This window comes from Cannabis sativa, chromosome 3 (assembly GCF_029168945.1).
Source record: "Cannabis sativa cultivar Pink pepper isolate KNU-18-1 chromosome 3, ASM2916894v1, whole genome shotgun sequence".
Taxonomy (NCBI): domain Eukaryota; kingdom Viridiplantae; phylum Streptophyta; class Magnoliopsida; order Rosales; family Cannabaceae; genus Cannabis; species Cannabis sativa.
The window spans coordinates 43,852,661-43,871,796 of NC_083603.1; the positions used below are offsets into that span (position 1 = coordinate 43,852,661).

General features: G+C 34.3%; 2 protein-coding genes across 5 annotated transcripts; one reads left to right on the plus strand and one right to left on the minus strand.

The window, feature by feature from the left end:
- Positions 1–1,568: 1,568 nt before the first annotated feature.
- LOC115711550 (UPF0235 protein At5g63440) lies at positions 1,569–4,350 on the minus strand. 2 transcript variants are annotated; one of them, XM_030639901.2, is made up of 7 exons: positions 4,095–4,350; positions 3,724–3,838; positions 3,436–3,589; positions 3,037–3,133; positions 2,179–2,267; positions 2,014–2,082; positions 1,569–1,918 (listed from the first exon to the last, which is right to left on the minus strand). In XM_030639901.2, exons 1-7 carry the CDS (start codon positions 4,207–4,209, stop codon positions 1,859–1,861), a joined length of 699 nt encoding a protein of 232 aa, XP_030495761.1. In that variant the 5' UTR covers positions 4,210–4,350; the 3' UTR covers positions 1,569–1,858. The 2 variants fall into 2 exon arrangements, with proteins under 2 accessions (XP_030495761.1, XP_060967213.1); XM_061111230.1 differs by having other exon boundaries at positions 3,724–3,830; positions 4,095–4,303.
- Positions 4,351–8,894: 4,544 nt separating this feature from the next.
- LOC115709807 (uncharacterized) lies at positions 8,895–18,342 on the plus strand. 3 transcript variants are annotated; one of them, XM_030638032.2, is made up of 28 exons: positions 8,895–9,107; positions 9,252–9,447; positions 9,580–9,689; positions 9,858–9,974; positions 10,217–10,363; positions 10,512–10,880; positions 10,983–11,140; positions 11,859–11,980; positions 12,073–12,164; positions 12,460–12,688; positions 12,836–12,896; positions 12,976–13,124; positions 13,236–13,306; positions 13,390–13,563; positions 14,243–14,314; positions 14,455–14,556; positions 14,645–14,734; positions 14,939–15,014; positions 15,110–15,203; positions 15,324–15,393; positions 15,540–15,719; positions 15,933–16,055; positions 16,149–16,232; positions 16,331–16,515; positions 16,633–16,771; positions 16,858–16,917; positions 17,471–17,575; positions 17,677–18,342. In XM_030638032.2, the coding sequence occupies exons 1-28, from the start codon at positions 9,012–9,014 to the stop codon at positions 17,788–17,790; spliced, it is 3,585 nt and encodes a 1,194-aa protein (XP_030493892.1). In that variant the 5' UTR covers positions 8,895–9,011; the 3' UTR covers positions 17,791–18,342. The 3 variants fall into 3 exon arrangements, with proteins under 3 accessions (XP_030493892.1, XP_030493891.1, XP_060967211.1); XM_030638031.2 differs by having other exon boundaries at positions 8,909–9,107; positions 10,512–11,140; XM_061111228.1 differs by lacking the exons at positions 8,895–9,107; positions 9,252–9,447; positions 9,580–9,689 and having other exon boundaries at positions 10,185–10,363; positions 10,512–11,140.
- Positions 18,343–19,136: the final 794 nt, after the last annotated feature.

Genomic DNA, 19,136 nt, shown 5'->3' on the forward strand with positions numbered 1-19,136 from the left:
CGAGCGCAGCAAAAGATGAAGGTTGTTGCTGATAGTTCTCGTCAGGCTGTGGAGTTTGATGTTAGTAATACAGTTTTTGTCAAATTGAGACCTTACTACCAAAAGTCTTTGACTATTTGTAAGAATGAGAAACCCAGTGCAAGAAATTATGGTCATTTCTCGATTGTGAAACACATTGGTAAGGTGGCTTATCGTTTGGACTTGCCTCTTTCTTTTGGCATTCATCACGTCTTCCATGTCTCACAACTTCGTGTTGTTGTTCGTAATGCTCACTCTTCGTCCACTCTTCCTCCCACTTTGACATCAGATTTAGAGCTCATTATGGAGCCTGCTAAGTTGCTTAATGTGAGGCAGCAACCATCTTCTTATGACCAAGTTGTAGATGTGTTGATTCTTGGAAAGATCTTCTTTTGTTTGAAGGTACTTGGGAAAAGTTTAACGTCATTCGAGATCAATTTCCAACTTTCAACTTTGAGAACAAGGTTAAAAAAATTGGGGAGGGGGTAGTTAAGCCTAATATCAGATTTATTTACACTAGAAAAGGGGTGAGACACACGAGCCAAGGGTAGGATATCATTTGTGAGGTGAGTTGGTTGTAGGTTTGTTGAAGGGCAATTTGGGTATTGTTCAGGCTTTCTAGTGTCGTGGGGAGCGATAGTTTGTCATGCAAGAATTGAGATAATTCTACGAAAGTCCCTGAAACTCAATCAATATCAACATGTCGTGACCGGCATCATGGAGAGTTCTCTCTCCTTTTGTATGAGATTTTATCTCCTTTAATATTCAATAAACCATTTCAAATTCATCTTAATTCTTTTACTATTTCCAATAATTTTTTTCTGTTCATTCATTGTTCTTCATTATTATCGCTGCTATTAAGTATCTGAATTAGATTTTACAAAAATATAAAAAAAATCTTTCAATATAAAAATATAATTTATTTTAAAAAAAAAGGGTAAATACCATTTTGGACCCTCTGTTTTACAAAAGTTACTAATTGGACCCTGTATTTTGTTAAATGACAAAATAGACCATGTATTTTCTAAAATAGTACAAATAGGACCCTGAATTGATTTTTTATCAAAATAAAGTTTAATTATAATTCGATCTAAAAGTGCTATGACAAAAATGTTTGCATTTTTTGTATCTGTTCGTATTAAGCATTGTCTTCAAGTTGGTTGTATTAAAAAAAAAATTTGTCAAAAATTAAGCTCAGGGTCCATTTTGTCATTTAACAAAACACAGGGTCCAATCTATAACTTTTGCAAAACACAGGATCCAAAATGGTATTTACCCTAAAAAAAAAATAGTGCTTTATGTATTTTTCATTAATAAATGGGTTTTTTTTATGATAGATGAACATATAGAGAGAAATAGAGAAATGAAATTAGAGATAGTTAAATTCTTACCAATAGAATCTCATTACTACGGGCAACAAATATTTCACAAAATTTGTATATGAAGTCTTCCGGTGCACTAATTTGTATAAGGTGACGAGGGTTGTAACTTCCATGACCAAAAGTGAGCTAAATATACATTAACTATTTTTATACCATTTCTCAAAAACATAATAGAAAAAACTACTTTTAATACCAAATTTGGCCAAAGTTTACAATATGCTCTGAATTTTTATAGCTTCTTTAGTTACATTTGCACCTTTAGCCAAACAATGTTGTTTTTACTACACTTGAACAAGCCAAGCCAAACGAAAGCTGGTCAACCGGAACACTAACAAGTACAGTCAGTAGTTAAATCCCTGGTTTTGAAGTCTTTATTGCCAGGGAAAGAACACAAATGTATATAACTATTAGTCACTTCAACAAATTGGAACAAAAAAGATGAGAGTTACATAGCTTCTTCATGGTTGCACAGCCTCCAAAAGCTTCTCGTACACTTGTCTTGCAGATAAATCCTCAACCTGAAGTAATAATATGATTTGTTGTATGGAAACGATGAGTAACTAGTTATATGCTATATGGGCCAAAATTTAGTAAATAATATTGTTCTACTCACCACAAGTAGTTTTGATTTGTTATTCCATCCTCTTTGAAGGGTCATCTGGCTCAATCTCAGACCCAACACCTGTATGAAACCAAATAAAGTGAGGGTAAATTTTGAACGAGAAAGAGAGAGTAGGACTAGGAGGGAGCAAGAGATGAACTGGTATCGGAAGTATACTTTTCCCATAAACTCCAAAAGTTCATTATTAGCTTCTCCACGAGCTGCAGGAGCGGCAACGGTAACTCGAACATCGTCAGCATTCACCCCTTTTAATAAAAAGAAAGAAAAGTTAGAACAATGTATCATCCAAGTTGTAAATATAGATGTTTGTTCATCTTTCGTTGAGTAAGGAGTGTAAGAAACTGTAGATCAACAAGGTTATTAGAAAATAACACGCAGTCAAGGACACAGGCATTAGAAGAGAGACTCTTCGGTTTATACATTACAGAAGACTGAATCTAAGTGTAGAACAAACAAACCAATGGATGTAGTGTTTTATGATGAGGTATGAATCACCATGTTATTTTAGCAGAGAGCGCCCATGCCCACAGATCAGCACCAGCAAGAGCAGTATAGCATCAATAAACACTGGCGGCAAGAGACTATGTTCATGGGATTTATACCATGAGAGCAATATTTGCTTCATGAGACTGTTACATGTTAATCATTGCATGTTGAACATAAACTCCTGTAGGGAGTATCTATAATAAGGAGACGAATAAGACGCAAGGCAAGCAATATAAAGGAATTAACTACTACTTTTCATCTCAAGCTTTTGTGAGCCAGGCTTCTTCATAATTTCCAAGTATACAAACACAAACTTCTAATTTACAATATCACATGCTTTAAGCCTTCTTGGAAAATATAACAACTGATTTTCTGTGAGCATTAGAAAGTGTGATAGTTGCCAAAATAATCAAAGCCAGGGTAAAACTCAAAATGCTATCTATAAAGACTGCAGAAGCACTGAATACATAATAGTTTTGAAAGTGTACAGAGACTTTATTAAAGATGGATGTGAGAATAATTCCCTACTTGTTATTGCAGAGCGTTGTGCGCGATCTTCCACTTCTATAGCCACTTGAACTAGTCCTCCTTCCAATTGCGATATGCAAGGGGGCACAGGAGCATCCTACAATGAATATCAACAAATCAAATCTTAGTCTCATGGAAATTTGCTACCTTAAAAATGAATCCAAATGCAAATGTTATACGAAAAGAATTTTCTCCTTCAGAAATCAACATTTCCATCCCAAAAATCAAAATGATGAAAAGATAAAGAGTTTTAGAATATCATTCTCCTCGACGATTATGAGGCAATCTAAAGTACTACGAGTAAGAATCAATATATTCTCTGAAAAAACAATCTTAATTATGGCTCCTTGAGAATCAAATTTACAGAAAATCGTTACAAAATTACAAAATCTATACTACCTGTGGGTTGGTTTCAGCAGCAACTGTACTAACAGCACCATCAACAACATAGATAAAGGAAGTAGATTCCAAATCCTCCTCAGTGCGATAGCAGACAAAGAGCTCACAACCTAGGCAGTTCATTCGGAACTGCTTCTCCACCATCCCTTCACCCCTGGTTAAGAAAGATCAAAACAGTGACATAAGATTCACACAACAGTGATATATTAAGTTCCAAATAAACACATAACTCTATATAGTAATCCTAAAATTTCTGACAATAAATATACACAATGAAGACAAATTTACCGCTTAAGAAGAACCTTTCCACCCTCACTAATGTTTAACCTTGCAAGATGTTTCTTCTTGTCTAATACATGAGCTTTATCAGTCTTTCTTTTTGGCATTTTCTGCAACTGGGTATCTTACAAGAAGAACATTTCAGAACCCAAAACAGCAACAATCAACTCAAAATGAAACAAAAAAAAACATAATTTGCATAAGATAAATAACCAATCTCAAATGGGTCTATAAACAAAATTTCAATCCTTCAATTGGGTTTAGGTAGTTTCAAAACTGAGAAAAAACAAGTTCATAAAGCTTAACAAGGACCAATGATTTGTGGTTAATCGAATTAATCATATATACGTAGTTTTATAGATAGAAGAAGGAATGAATACCAGTAATGAGGACATGAGATCCACAGTACTTGCAGTAATAGACGAAGAGGTCAGAATCGGGACCAGCAGGACGTGCGTCCTCGCTCGAGTAGGTGTGGGTTGTCCTCTTCGGCATTTTTCTGGGTTCGACCACCGTAATTTTGAAGCTACGAACTAATAAACACCATTTCTTCCGATCAAAAAACGGGTCGGCTGGCCTACTCTGGTTTGCTCTCTCCTACCTAAAACGTTGTCGTTCAGTGACTTTGGCAATTGGGCCTAGTTCTCCAACTTTGGGCCGGCACAATATTATAGTTTTTTTTCTTACAAAAATACACATTTTTTTGTCATTTTTTTACTCACTTTTTTTCTACATTTTTACTTACCAAGCTTTACAAAATACTGTGTTAAAGTTTCAAAATTATAAAAATACTATTTTTTTTAATTAAATAAAAAAATAATTAAAAAAGCTAAAAAATAACTCAAAAACAACATAAAAATAATTATAAAATAACAAAAAAATATCTACAAAGCAACGGGAAAAAAAAATTGACCTAATCGCAATATGCAAAACAATATCAACTCCTCAATATATTTTTATATTATGAATTTTTCTTTTTTACTTAGTTTTGACAACTTAATTTATCTTTTTGTACTAATATATTTTTTTTTTTATAGAATTTGTTGTTACAATTTCATATTTTTAATTTTTTTTCTCTTTTCCTTTTTGAGTTAGTGATAGTTAAAATGATGATTTGTTTTTTAAAATAAATAAATAATTACATTAATAATAGAAGTAATAAAATCTTATTATTTCAGAATAGGGTATATAATATAATGGATAATATATAACTAATATGTAAAAATATCTACTGTAGCACATTGTGTCAATTAAAAAATAAAAAATCTTATCATTGTATTTTAATAAAACATGTCAAAAAAATAAACTAAATATATGTATCTAAACTACAAAACAACACATACAAAAAAAACAAAAAATATCAGGAAGAAACTAAAAATGTACATCATAAAAAAATAACTCAATAAACAACGTAAAAAATAATAAAACCAATGCACATATATAAAACAAAAAAATTGTGTAGAATAAACTAAGAATTACCCATAAAAAATGCATATAAACTAAACAATGTTTAAGTCTGTCATTCATGTTATTGATGAGGATCTTTTTGAGCTTATCACCCCTTTGTTTTCTTCGGATATGAATGAGCACCTCACTTTATGCCCCTTCTTGTGAAGATATTAGGAGAGTTATCTGGTTTATAGGTCAGTTGAGAGCTCCAGGCCCGGATGGGATATGCCTGGCCGTTTTTATCAAGCACATTGGGAGATTGTTGCGGGTGATGTGGTTGGTACGGTTACTCAATTTTTCCAAACCGGTGAGTTTATCAAGACTCTTTATCAAACCTCTATCGTGCTCATCCCCAAAAAGGATGGTGCTAATAAGTTTGACAATTTTAGGCCTGTCTTGCTTTGCAATTTTGCCTATAAAATCATTCAAAAAATTTAGCCAACCATCTTGGCGAGATTCTACCGTTTCTTATTTCTCCTCTGCAAGATGCCTTTGTGCAAGGTCGTTGGATTGTCAAAAATGGTACGATAGCTCAAGAAAATTATACACTCATGTAATAAGAAAGTTACGAGTGTTAGCTTTATCGGGATGAAGTTAGATATGTCCAAGGCTTATGAGTGATTGGAATGGAGTTATTTAGATCATGTGTTAGAGGCCTTTGGATATAATCCGATGTTTCTAAAGTTTGTTGCTTGGTTTGTGTCTTTTGTGACTTTTTCGGTCTTGCTTAATGATGGATCTCTCAAACGATTTACTCCTTCTCATGGATTAAGATAGGGTGATCCACTCCCTCCCTACTTATTCATCCTGGGTAGTGAGGTTCTATCTTGAGAGTTATTTCAGGCAAAAAGTTGAGGGGTTAATTCATGGTTTCAAAGTTTGTTCTCAAAGTCCGACAATCTCCCATTTAATGTACACGGATGATACTTTTTGTAGGGCCAATAGTGAGGAAGTGGAACGGGCTCAAGATTGCTTAGTCAAGTACTGTAAGTGGTCTAACCAAGCTGTTAATGTGGCAAAATCTACCTTGGTTTTTACTAAAAATGTCCAGCCTATGGATGTTGATGTTATTTCTATCCGTTTGGGGTACATGGGACTCACTTATGAGGATTGTAACCCTCTTCTTTTTTCTAGAAGTAGATCTAATGATTTCCAGTTTGTGGTGAATCGTGTCAAAAAGCAGCTTTAAGGTTGGCGGTGTAAATTTCTCTCCCAAGATGGTCGTATAACTTTGTTGAGTTCCTTTATCTCGAGTACCCCGTTGTACACTATGTCTACGTTCCTTTTGCCTAAGACTATTTGCTCAGTCTTTGATAAACTAGCTCGTAAATTTTGGTGGGTTGTCTCAACTGAGAAAAATAGGTTTCTTGCTTTAGCAAATTGGGACTCCGTTTGTTTGCTGAAAAATTGTCCTAGTTTAGGGATTAAGAAGTTTTTTGATTTGAACTTGGCTCTCATCTCTAAATTAGCGTGGAAGTTGGCCAGTGGTGATTCTACCCTTTTATGTAATGTGTTCCATACTAAATATTGTAAAAAGGGGGACACTTTTTGGAACTGCTCGCTAACAACTTCGGCCTCCCTTTTGACCCAAGGCATCTTTGCTACTCAGGGTTTTCTTCGTACGAGAGTTGCGAGTTGGTTGGTAATGTGTGGGGGGGGGGGGGGGCATTGATTTGTGGTGCTCCACTTGGATTCTTTGGCTGTCTTGGGATGACTACATGGCTACCTTCAATCCAAGAGTCCATGATCTTCAAAAAGTTCTTCTTAGCTCTCCTTTTGATTCTCGAGGGTTATGTACTAGAAGATCATTGGCTGATAATCATTAGTAGGTGGACTCTGTTAGATGTTCAGTTGGTTTAAAAACCTAGTAGTCTTCACATTTATTTGATGTTTGACTATTAGTGACTTAATTTATTAAAATTAAAAAATAGAGAACTTTATTAAATATGTGATTAAAAAAAAAAATACTTTTCCCACTATTTTTGTAAGGAATGTCCTAGGGTAATAGTTTTTATTTAATTTTAATATTAAATATACAGTAGAACCTCTATTTAAGAATACTCTATTCAAGAATAACCTCTAATTTGTTATAAAAAAAATGAAGTCCCAATTTGGGCCAGTTATAAATAAGAATAACCTCTATATTGTAATTAGTTATACATTTTTTAAGTCCCGTATTAATAAAATATACCTCTATATAAGAATAATTACATCTTAAAAAAATATATACATATATTTTATAAATTTACTTATGTGGAATTAATAATTTTATTTCAAATTATAGTACATGTATAAATATTATATGTACTCGAAAATAATTTTAATATGATATAGTATTAAGAATTGTTTATTGGTATTTTTGTTACATTGATATTTTTTGATATTTTGATTTTTTTTTTCAAGTGTAACTCTATTTAGTTATAACCTCTCAATTAGAATATTATTTTCTTGGTCCCAAATGTATTCTTGGATAGAGGTTCTACTGTACAATGCCAATTTTATTCTTTAAAATATGTCTTACAAAATAACTATCATATATTATAGTTTAACTATAAAAAACAATTTAATCAATTTAAGCATTATACTTATTCTTCATAAAGTAAATAAAATAATCATTATTATTTTATTTTCAAATAATTATGATAAATAACATATTACAAATATTAATTTTGATTATTTTTTATTTATTTAATTATGTTTATTCATTAATTTATTCCGACTCAAAATACTTTATAATATAATTGCCATAAGCTCATCACTTGAAAATTAATCCTTTGAGATTTCTTCTGAAAAGAAAAAAATATCTGCCCTTTTGTCTTCAACTTAATGCTTCAAGATTTCTTTATAAATATTCTAAATTTTTAATAAAAATATATCTTCCATAAATACCAATAAACTTATATGTTTATTTTATATGTTACAGTGATGAGAGATTTTGCATTAGAGACAGCAATTTAAAATAGTTTATTTAAGCTCTCAGAAAAAAAATTAGAAAAATGAAATAACAAATTATGTCAGTGCAAATTTAAAAATTTAATTCTTACAAAAAATTTAATACATAAATTTCTTATTAAATTTTTATTTGTACTTTGATTTTTGGATAAGAAAACTATAATTTTTCTTTCATCCAAAATATCCACATGGTCAAAATTAGAAAGTTGACTTTTCTCCTTTTAGATCTTTGTAATTTTTAATTGTCATAAAATGGGTTATATTAATAAAAAAAAGAAGAAAAAAAGAGCTCACAAGTAGAAAAGTGGGAGCGGCCGCACAATAGCATTACCACTTCATAGTTCTTACTCAACAAGTGTGAACACTTGAGTCAAGTACAGAAGAAACAAAGAACACGTAAACAATAAAAAAAACAAACTCGGAACAATAATTATTACGAGCTAGCTAAACTTAATTCGTGCGTATGTTAGACAGAACTAGAAGAAACTAGTTAAACCTACGCCAACCAACAACCTCATCGATTCGTGCTTATAATGTTACTCACTAAAATGCGCCGCTTACCGTACACCGCTTCTCAGTTGTATTGTATCATTAAGCCCTTTTGGTGGGTGGCATCGAATTTCCGTGCACCAACCACAAGACGGAGTACGAAAATAAATGTTTTTTCTTTTTTTGAAATTAAAAATGTTTATGTTTTTTATTTTTGAAATTATTTTAAAATTAAAAAAAAGGTGAAAGCAATTTAAGAAAATTAATAAAAAAAAGGATTTTTTTGGGCTTTATATTTTATATATCTTCGTTCAGTGAAGAAAATAATTAAAAAAAAAAAGAAATAAAAAGAGGGAAATAAAGAAAGAAGGAAGACCAGAACAACCAGAAGAGAGAGAGCCAGAGCCATGGTTTCAACGAGGCGAAGTGGATCTCTCACTGGTAACAGCAACAAAAGATCTCCGCCGGCCGACGACAAGCCGCCATCGCCGAAGCGGCCTAAGGTGTCATCGTGAAAGAAATCAATTTCATATATTTATATATATTTTTTTGGAGAGTTCTTGAAGTGTGGGTTTTTATTTTTTTGGGGATTTTATGGGGGAGACTTTTGAGTTTTTTCAGGGTTTTGATTCTGTTTTCTTTTGCAGGTCGAAAATGGTGGGGGTTCGGAAAAGTCGATGCCGGCGGCGGAGAATTCAAAGGAAGTTTCTACGCCGACTCCACCGCCAGCTGATCTTGGTGAATGTGGTTCCGGCGATGCTCCGATTGCCGAAGATGCCGTTACTTCCGCTAAGAACGAGGTTGCATCTGAGGACGTAGCTGTGTCAACTCCGATCGCGGAAGGTAGTTGTTTTCTTTCTTGTGTTATTTTTGAAGAGGAAGATCTATTCGCATGAGCTAAGTTATTATAGGTGATTATTTTTGGAACATTTCTGGTCTTGGTTTGAGAATTTTGAATTTTTGGTTGGCTTAAAGGGACTTCCCCTGCGGTGGATAAGCGTGGCGTTTTTGAGTTTTATCAGAAGCGAAACTCAAGTTTCGACCCACTTGCGCCTTGGTGCAGGCTTTTGTCTCAGTCTGGGCAGGTTATTACTACTTATGCTTCTGAGTTTTCTTGCTTTTTCTTTTTTTAGATAACAGTATAGTTGCAGTTCCAACCTATACTAAATTTAAAGCTAAGCAGTGATTTTGAACATGGGTTTTACTTGTTTTACGGTTTCTTGAACGTAAAAAGTGTTTCTCTTTGGCATCAGAATCATAACATTCCTATCTTGGGGACGAGTTTCACCATTGGTTCACACAGAACCTGCAATTATCTTTTGAACGACCAGGCTGTCAGTGGTGTTTTCTGCAAGATCAGGCGCACGCAGGTATTACCTGAAAGTGTTTTCAGCAGTTTTTTGCGGCATTGATAGCTTGGGAGCCGCATACAAACACTAGCTTGCAGATTCGTTTCTCGGCAGCGAGTGTTTCTTTTTTCTTTTTTAAAAATAAAATGGAGAGGGGTTTTGGGAATGTGTTCTGGGGTGTCTTTTAATTAGTTTTCATTTTCAAGTTGAACTTCGTAAATGTACATGCAGTATGACCACTCATTCTTTGTGGACATGATCAGCGTGAGAGCAATGCTATTGCTGTTCTAGAAAATATGGGAAGCAAGGGGACGGTGCACGTGAATGGGACAACAGTCAAGAAAAACTCGAGCCACGAGCTTAGCTCCGGTGATGAGGTGGTGCTTGGATTTCTAGGGAGCCACGCTTATGTATCCTTCCGGAATCATTAATTTGTAGTATACTGTGAAACCTTTAAACAACAATTATATGCTTTAGTTTTCAATTGCATATAGGCGTCTTTATACCATATTTATGAGTGTTATACTTGTGTAGTTTCCTTAATATTATTTTCCATAGATTTTTCAGCAAATTATGACAGATGTTGCTGTTAAGGGTATGGAGGCCCAGAGTTGTTTGGCAAAACTTCGTATGGAACGTCGGACAGGAGACCCTTCAGCTGTGGCTGGGGCTTCCATACTGGCATCTCTCTCAAGCCTGAGACAGGATCTATCGCGATGGAAATCTCCAGCTCACTCCACTGGTAAAATTCATCCAGGTTCTGAGGTTCCTACTCATTCTGTTGTTCATGATGGCACAGACATTGAGCTTGACGGTCTGGAAGGCAATTCAACTCCGGATATAGGAAGTGAAAAAGCTGATGATATTGGAGCAATCGACAAGATGCCCCCAGAATTCAATCCAGACTCTGGCACAGAAGCAGGCAATGTAAAACTCTCTGGGATGACTGATTTGATAAGGCCTTTATTGAGGATGTTTGCTGGATCACCTAGTTGTAAACTGAAATTGAGCAAAGGTATCTGTAAACAGGTCTTGGAAGAAGGAAACGATGGGGCGAAGGATTCACAGCCAGCGTCATTATCTGGTCTGTCTCTGCGATGTGCTGTATTTAAAGAAGATATTCTTGCTGGGATTCTTGATGGAAAAAATATAGACGTCTCTTTTGATAATTTTCCATACTATTTGAGGTAGAATTCTAGTTCATCTCTCCCTCCCACAATTTTCTTGGTCTTGTCTATTTTTCAGTCAAAGTTATTTTTTTTTTAAAGTATACATTTCAGCCAAGTAAATTTTGGGTATGAAAGATTTCTTGTGATATTTTGGATTTATCTGATCTGGTTCTTTCTATCCATGCATATATATGAAGAGTTTTTTTATGGCTTTGGTTTGTTATGATCATGTATTCTTTACTCACTTTGTGGTATAATATTTCAAACAAGTGTTTTTTGAAAACACTACAGAGCACTTATTTCCAGCAAGTTTTTGTGCTAAGATGTTGCACCTTGATTCTGGGACTTGAACAGGCACACCATTCAATAGACATGATCCCCCCCTCCCCATCCCTGGCAGGAAATAAGCTGTTATTACTCGAAATCTGTATTTGATTGAGGTCACTAATTATTTTGACCCGTGGGGAGGTTGGGTTGGGTGGGTCAAATGTTTGAGATAGCTTTAATTTTATTTTGAATCGGCTCTATGAACTTTGTTAACACAACTCTTACATGGTTAGTATTACTGTGAGTTCTGTATGCTGATGTAGTTTGTATATCAAATCATAGAAAGTTCCTGATTGGTGCTGAAATTTGTTCTTATTCTTGGTATTTCCTTTTTATGTATTGCTAGCTTTTGTGTTGCTTGATTTGCAATTTCCAGTGTTCAATGGCTCTTTATTTTTCTTATTTGCAGTGAGAACACAAAAAATGTGCTGATTGCAGCTTCATTTATACACATGAAGCATAGAGAACATGCGAAGTATACATCACAGCTTAGTACTGTGAACCCACGAATATTGCTTTCTGGTCCTGCAGGTTAGTCTGATTCACTGGTTCTAATAATAGGTTCATGATGTTGATGCTTTTGCGTTCCATGACCATTATAAGTTGTGTTTTATTATGACCAGGGTCTGAAATATATCAGGAGATGCTAGCCAAGGCCCTTGCAAATTATTTTGGTGCTAAGTTGCTAATATTCGACAGCCACTCATTTTTGGCTGTAAGACAAACTGCATTTTTTGATTATGGAATTTAGCAGTTTCAAACTCAGTAGTCACGGCTCCTATCTAATTGGATCTGTCTTTTTAAGAACCAACAAAAAATTATTGTATTTTACATTGTATTTTCATTATTGCATTTTTTTGTAAGTCATATTGAGAACCAATCAATTATTATTATATTGCATCTTCTTTTCGTTATCGTTTTCTTCTTCTTCTTCTTTTCATGTACTTATTTTCCTGTCAGAAAAAATGAAGGCTGATAAGCTGGAGTTATTAATATCAAATATGATGTAGGGTTTATCATCTAAGGAAGCTGAGCTGCAAAAGGATGAAATTATTGCAGAAAAATCCTCCACCTGCATTAAACAAAGCCTTGTACCCACTGACCCTTGTAAGGCCGTGGAACAGTCAACTAGTGAAGCAGAGACACCAAGCTCTTCAAATGGACTAGAATCTCAAACAAAGTTAGAGTCTGATACTGCGCCCTCTTCCTCTGGGGCATCTAAAAATATATTTAAAATAGGTATTAACACTTTAAATTGTCCTTGGAAGGGTCTTGGTGTAGGATTTTATGTGCGCTCTTTTATTTTATCCTTAGTTGCTGCTGCTGGGATTTTTGTTCCCCTTCCCCGAAGTTTTGGTATGACTTCGATAGTTATGAATCATGCAGGTGATAGGGTGAGATACAGTGGTCCAGGTTCTGGCTTGTATGCTGCAGGATCTTCTTCACGGTACAATCTTTAGTTTTTATTGCTTAAGGAATTGTTTCACCGGCTGATTCTGTTGTTTATCATTGTTACTAAATATTAGGGGCCCACCTAATGGAACTCGTGGAAAGATTATGTTACTTTTTGAGAGCAATCCTTCATCAAAAATTGGTGTAAGGTTTGATAAACCCATACCTGATGGCGTTGATCTTGGGGGTATCTGTGAAGTTGGTCATGGATTCTTCTGTAATGGTATGGCTTGGTCTTATTACTGGGATTTTCATTAAATTAACTGTCACTTGGTTTTGCACTCTGCGAATTGACATGCATACTGATGTTCTCATGCCTACCTCCTCTCTGTAGCTGCTGATCTTCGTCTAGAAAACACGGGTGTCGAAGAGTTGGACAAGTTACTTATTAATACATTGTTCAAGGTAGCCTTTAGTTTTCTCAAATTTTTATTCTCCTCCAGTTTTTGAGTGCAAATTGATGTAATATAATTATAATCTTCTTCCAGGCAGTACACAGTGAGAGCAGAAATTCCCCTTTCATATTATTCATTAAGGATGCAGAGAAATCTCTTGTTGGGAATTCAGATTCATATGCCTCATTTAAAAGCAAGCTGGATAGGCTTTCTGATAATGTGATTGTAATTGGTTCCCATACTCAAACAGACAATCGAAAGGAAAAGGTATTCTATCAGTTTTGATATTATTATGTCTGATATTAGAAGAATGAAACTATGGAAGCTGATTTAGTATTTAATTGGGGAATAATAGTGAAAACAATAACAAAAATAGATTGAGAAAAATTATTTTGTGGGTAAATGAATATATAACTAAAATTACATATAATTTTTTTTAAGTAAAAATAATCAAGTTGAGGTTTTTTTGTCTTTTTTGGTCTCTGCCCCTGACCATGATCAAATTATCTATAATTTCTAGATTAGTTTATACTAAGGAAAGTGTTTTGGAGATTATTCTTCCTAGGGGCAGGTATCATGCACCTCTTTTCAAAAGCTGGATCTGATATTTTTCTTGGAGACAATACTGAAGCAAATTTTATATTATCAAATGATCAGACTCTAAAATTTCTTTCTAGATTCAAAATGACTTTCCGACAATTTCTTGGTATCTATTCATGGAGGCAGGTTTAGGCCTGTCTACAAAAGTGGGGCTGATACTCTCAAGGCCCGACTAGTGTTGAGAGAATTAATGCATAATACTGTGTGAAGACAAACCTATTTGTTAAGAAGAAAAGTTGGACTTCTAGAAGCCTATAATGATTAAGACTTTATTTTCTGCTCATTTTCTTTAGTTTGTTCTCGAAGTTTCACATGTTTTTTTGTTTTATCTTTAATACTTTTTCAGTCGCATCCTGGTGGCCTGCTCTTCACAAAGTTTGGCAGCAACCAAACAGCTCTGCTTGATTTGGCATTTCCGGTAATGTTCTAAGCTGTTAAAGTTGTTATATTTCTTTATTCTTGTGTCGGCTATCTTTTTAATATTTTTGGGTGTTGTTTTTGTTGTTGTTTTTGTGGGTATCTTTTCTTTTGGTGTTAATATCTGTTTAACTTTCACAGGATAGTTTTGGAAGATTACATGATAGAGGGAAGGAAGTTCCCAAGGCAACAAAACACCTGGCTAAACTTTTCCCAAATAAAGTTGCAATTCATTTGCCTCAGGTTTGTATAGCTCTAAATGATTAAGTTTCAACTTTAGAATTTTAGGTGCTCATAATGGATGAATTATGATACAATGTTGGTAATGCAGGATGAGGCTCTACTTGTTTCATGGAAGCAACAGCTGGATCGAGATTCCGAAACCCTTAAAATGAAAGGAAATCTCAATCACTTACGCACTGTGAGATCTTTTCTCTTGCTCAAATATTGTTGAATTTCACTTTTTTTTTTGGGGGAAATTAGGGGGTCTGTGTTGTGGTGGTAGGAGAGGAGGTACACTGTTGGGGGAAGCTGTATAACAATAACACTGCCATTGTTAATTTACTGGTCAGAGCAATTATTAAGTAAATAATATTTAATAGTTACAGTTGAATTCTGTGTGTAGGTGTTGAGTCGGGGTGGAGTGGAATGTGAAGGACTTGAGACACTATGCATCAAAGACCAGACACTTACGAATGAAAGTGTGTTTTTTTTTTGAAAATTTTGGATCATGAATTCTGTTGATTTGTTCCCTTTTCCCCTGCTAATCTTTTGTAAACTTTGTCATTTATTTCAGGTGCAGAAAAAGTAGTTGGATGGGCATTAAGCCACCATTTGATGCAGAATCCTGAAGCTGATGCAGATGCAAAACTTGTTTTGTCTAGTGAGAGGTGATTGATAGCTTATTTTGTGATGTCATATACGGTAGCAGTTATAGCTGAAATATTATAATAGTGGCTAGTGGGCGATTACTACTGCACAGTTGTAATGCAATGTTGTGATTCTGGCAGCATCCACTATGGGATTGGAATACTACATGCCATTCAAAATGAATCAAAGAGCTTGAAGAAGTCTCTTAAGGTGATAATTGTTAGATTTTGCACTTTTTTTAGTTTTTAGTATTATTTACATTTTTATTCTGTGTGAAAGCTAGTTTCAGAAATAAATTGTCAGATATGTCAGCTGCATTTGTCATTTATGAAACTGATTGGTTTGGATTAAATTAGGATGTTGTTACAGAGAATGAGTTTGAGAAAAGGCTTTTGGCTGATGTTATTCCGCCAAGTGATATTGGAGTGACTTTTGATGATATTGGAGCTCTTGAAAATGTCAAGGATACGTTGAAGGAACTAGTGATGCTTCCTTTGCAAAGGCCTGAACTTTTCTGCAAGGGGCAATTGACTAAGGTTGGAATTCATATTAAAATGCTTAGTGATGTCAAGGATTCCTTATTTGTCCAGTTTCAGAACTTCTATTTTTTCCCACTGATGCTGATTTGGGGATTAGCTGAATTTAGTTAATTGATGTGTACTTTATTTTGGTTCTGAAGTTGGCATGTGTTATATGACTTTTCCTTCTTGTTCATTTTTAAAAAAGTTCTATTTTCCCTCTTTTTGCAGCCTTGCAAAGGGATACTACTATTTGGCCCTCCTGGAACTGGTAAGACAATGCTTGCAAAGGCTGTGGCTACCGAAGCTGGTGCCAATTTTATCAACATATCCATGTCTAGCATAACATCTAAGGTTGGTAATTCTGCCAAATATTTTTGATGATTCAATCTCTGTATTGATTGCATTGCATAACATCTAATCTGGCATTGTCTTCTGTTAATGCAGTGGTTTGGTGAGGGTGAAAAGTACGTGAAAGCTGTTTTCTCACTTGCTAGTAAAATTGCTCCCAGTGTTGTATTTGTTGATGAAGTAAGTTTCAATGGATCCTTATTGACCAATATGCTTATGTACACACACACATATTATGTCATCCATATTATACGTAATTATTTCTTTGCTTTTCATAGGTTGACAGCATGTTGGGTCGAAGAGAAAATCCAGGGGAGCATGAGGCGATGCGTAAGATGAAAAATGAATTTATGGTGAACTGGGATGGCTTACGAACAAAAGATACCGAGAGGGTTCTGGTGCTTGCTGCAACAAATAGGCCCTTTGACCTTGATGAGGCTGTCATTCGAAGGTTGCCGCGTAGGTAAGACATTGTGTCAAGACTAAATATGTGGAAATATTTTATTAATGTATTTGCTTTTGTTTATTTGTTTTTATGGTTTGTCAATAATGGTCCTGATAATTTTCTATATTCTTCCAGATTGATGGTAAATTTGCCAGATGCTCCTAATAGAGCAAAGATATTAAAAGTAATCTTGGCAAAAGAGGACTTATCTCCTGGTGTTGATTTTGATGCAATTGCAAATATGACTGATGGATATTCAGGAAGCGATCTCAAGGTTACATATATTTTACTTTGTTATTTTAATTTTGGCTTTCTCCTACAGACAAGTTGAGTGACTATATTAAGGTTCACTTCTTGCAGAATCTATGTGTAGCTGCTGCACACCGTCCAATTAAAGAGATTTTGGAAAAGGAGAAAAAGGTACGTTTCATTCGACAACAATCGAAGAATTTTTTTTTTTAAGTGGTTGTGTGTCGGAAAGGGGATCAAATTCCCATTGTGTGTGTCTCGGAAAGAGGAAAATAGAAAAATGACGGTTGGTGCAAACTTCCTACTTTCTACCAAACACAAAGTTTTCCAAGTTACCAATTTCAAAATGAAAAATGATTTTTTTCCTAGTTATCTTGAGGGATGAATGTCTGCCTTCACTGATGCATCTCCAAGTCTAAAATATTTGTTTTTATCATTTCCTACTTGCAACCATCTTATTCTCTAACCGTAATGAACTGAAACTTTTAGAAATCAATAAACGAAAGATTTTTTCTGTGTTGTAAGCTGCTGAATGGCAATGCTTTTTTTTTTTTTTTTTTTATGGCTGCTAAATTATACCTTCTGTTCGAAAATTGAATAAACAGTCACATAATTTTTCTTATGCTTCATCGTTTTTACGTTGGAAATATAAGTTTTTTCATCGTATATGATAGTTTGATATTATTTTTTCATTTTTTTTTCTGATGTGCTGAACCAATTACAGGAGCGGGCCGCAGCTGTTGCAGAAGGTAAACCTTCACCAGCTTTGAGTGGCTGTGCAGATATTCGTTCTCTAAATTTGGAGGACTTTAAATACGCACATGAACGGGTAAAGATGCCAGTCATTTTGTACTTTCACTGTAAAATAAACTAGCTCCTTTTTCTTTCATTGCAATATAAATATATCTTTTTTTATGTCTTGGTCATCAGGTATGTGCTAGTGTTTCATCGGAGTCTGTAAACATGACCGAGCTTTTGCAGTGGAATGAACTCTACGGTGAAGGGGGTTCCAGAAGAAAGAAGGCTCTCAGCTATTTCATGTAAAGGGCCCCATAATGTACAAATGGTCTTTCCTTCCTCCCCCCTTTTCTATTCCCTCTATTTCATAAATTTTCTAGACTTCTCCGTTGGTCACAGTAAATTTTCCCCGATCTTAGGGTTTGACGGAGAACCATTTTGCCTGTAACATGAGACAAGACACACAGATCATGATAAAGTTCTAAGTTTAGTTGTCTTATCCTTTAGATATTAGGATGGTATTAAAGAGGAAAAGAAAAGAGAACAAAAAAGGGTTTGCTGTTGTTCTCTTCATTCCAGTCTCCTCACTTTCCCATATTATTATCCTCTTGCTGCTGCCATTGCCAACAACACAAGAACTTGCCATCCATCCTTATTAAAATCTAGGCTGATCATTTAAAACATCAGAGAAATAAAAAACAATGACGTTGTGCATATGTTGTCATCTGTTTTTTATTCTGGGGTTTGCGTGAAATTGAAGAACAATAAGCAAGTGAAGTGACCCTCCTTGACTCTTATTTATCATTTTTCGAGTGTATGTATATGCATGCATGTATATTAAAGGCGGATTCTGTAGCATATTTGGCTCTCTCTCTCTCTCTCTCTCTCTCTCTCTCTCTCTCACAAACTTTATTTAATGATATAGTTGAAGTAAGCTTAGCTTTCTATATGACTAATCTCTCTAACTCACTAATGATAAGAAATATATAGCTTGCTCTTGCCTCTAATTGATAATACATGTTAACAAGGTTGTACTGTATTATCTTTTAAAGGAGGGTAAAATGGAAATGGTCAGAATGTTATAGGCTGGAATTTGATTTATTTTGATTCAAGACTTATGTTATGAAGAGTAATAAATCTAGATGGAATGTTGTAGAGAAGAAACTCAACACAAGTACATATACAGTAAACACTGCACAATGTCCAAGTATGTACTTTCAGTTCAAAAACGCTCTCAGAGAGCTAACCTCTTTTGTGGTTTTAACTAAGATATTGCAAGAGTATTGTTGAACTGCAAATTAACATGAACTTTTAAAACTTAGGTGATGTTTTGGAGGTAATGAAATAGAATGAAAAGAAATGATTGCATTAAAATATTAGAATGTTATTTGAATGGAATAGTATTCTATTTTATAATAGAAGGAATAATTATTCTAAATTAAGAAGGGAAAATTACTAATTATAGATTTTGAATTGAACTATTAATAAGTAAAATTAATTTTGTTATTACTTGTATTTGTCATAGAGCATCCATATATATTATTATAAGTGAGGATTGTATTATATGTATTAATTCAGATATATTTACTAATTATAGTGTCAATTTATGAACTACAATGTACTATGTGATGACCCATTTTTTTTATAACTCG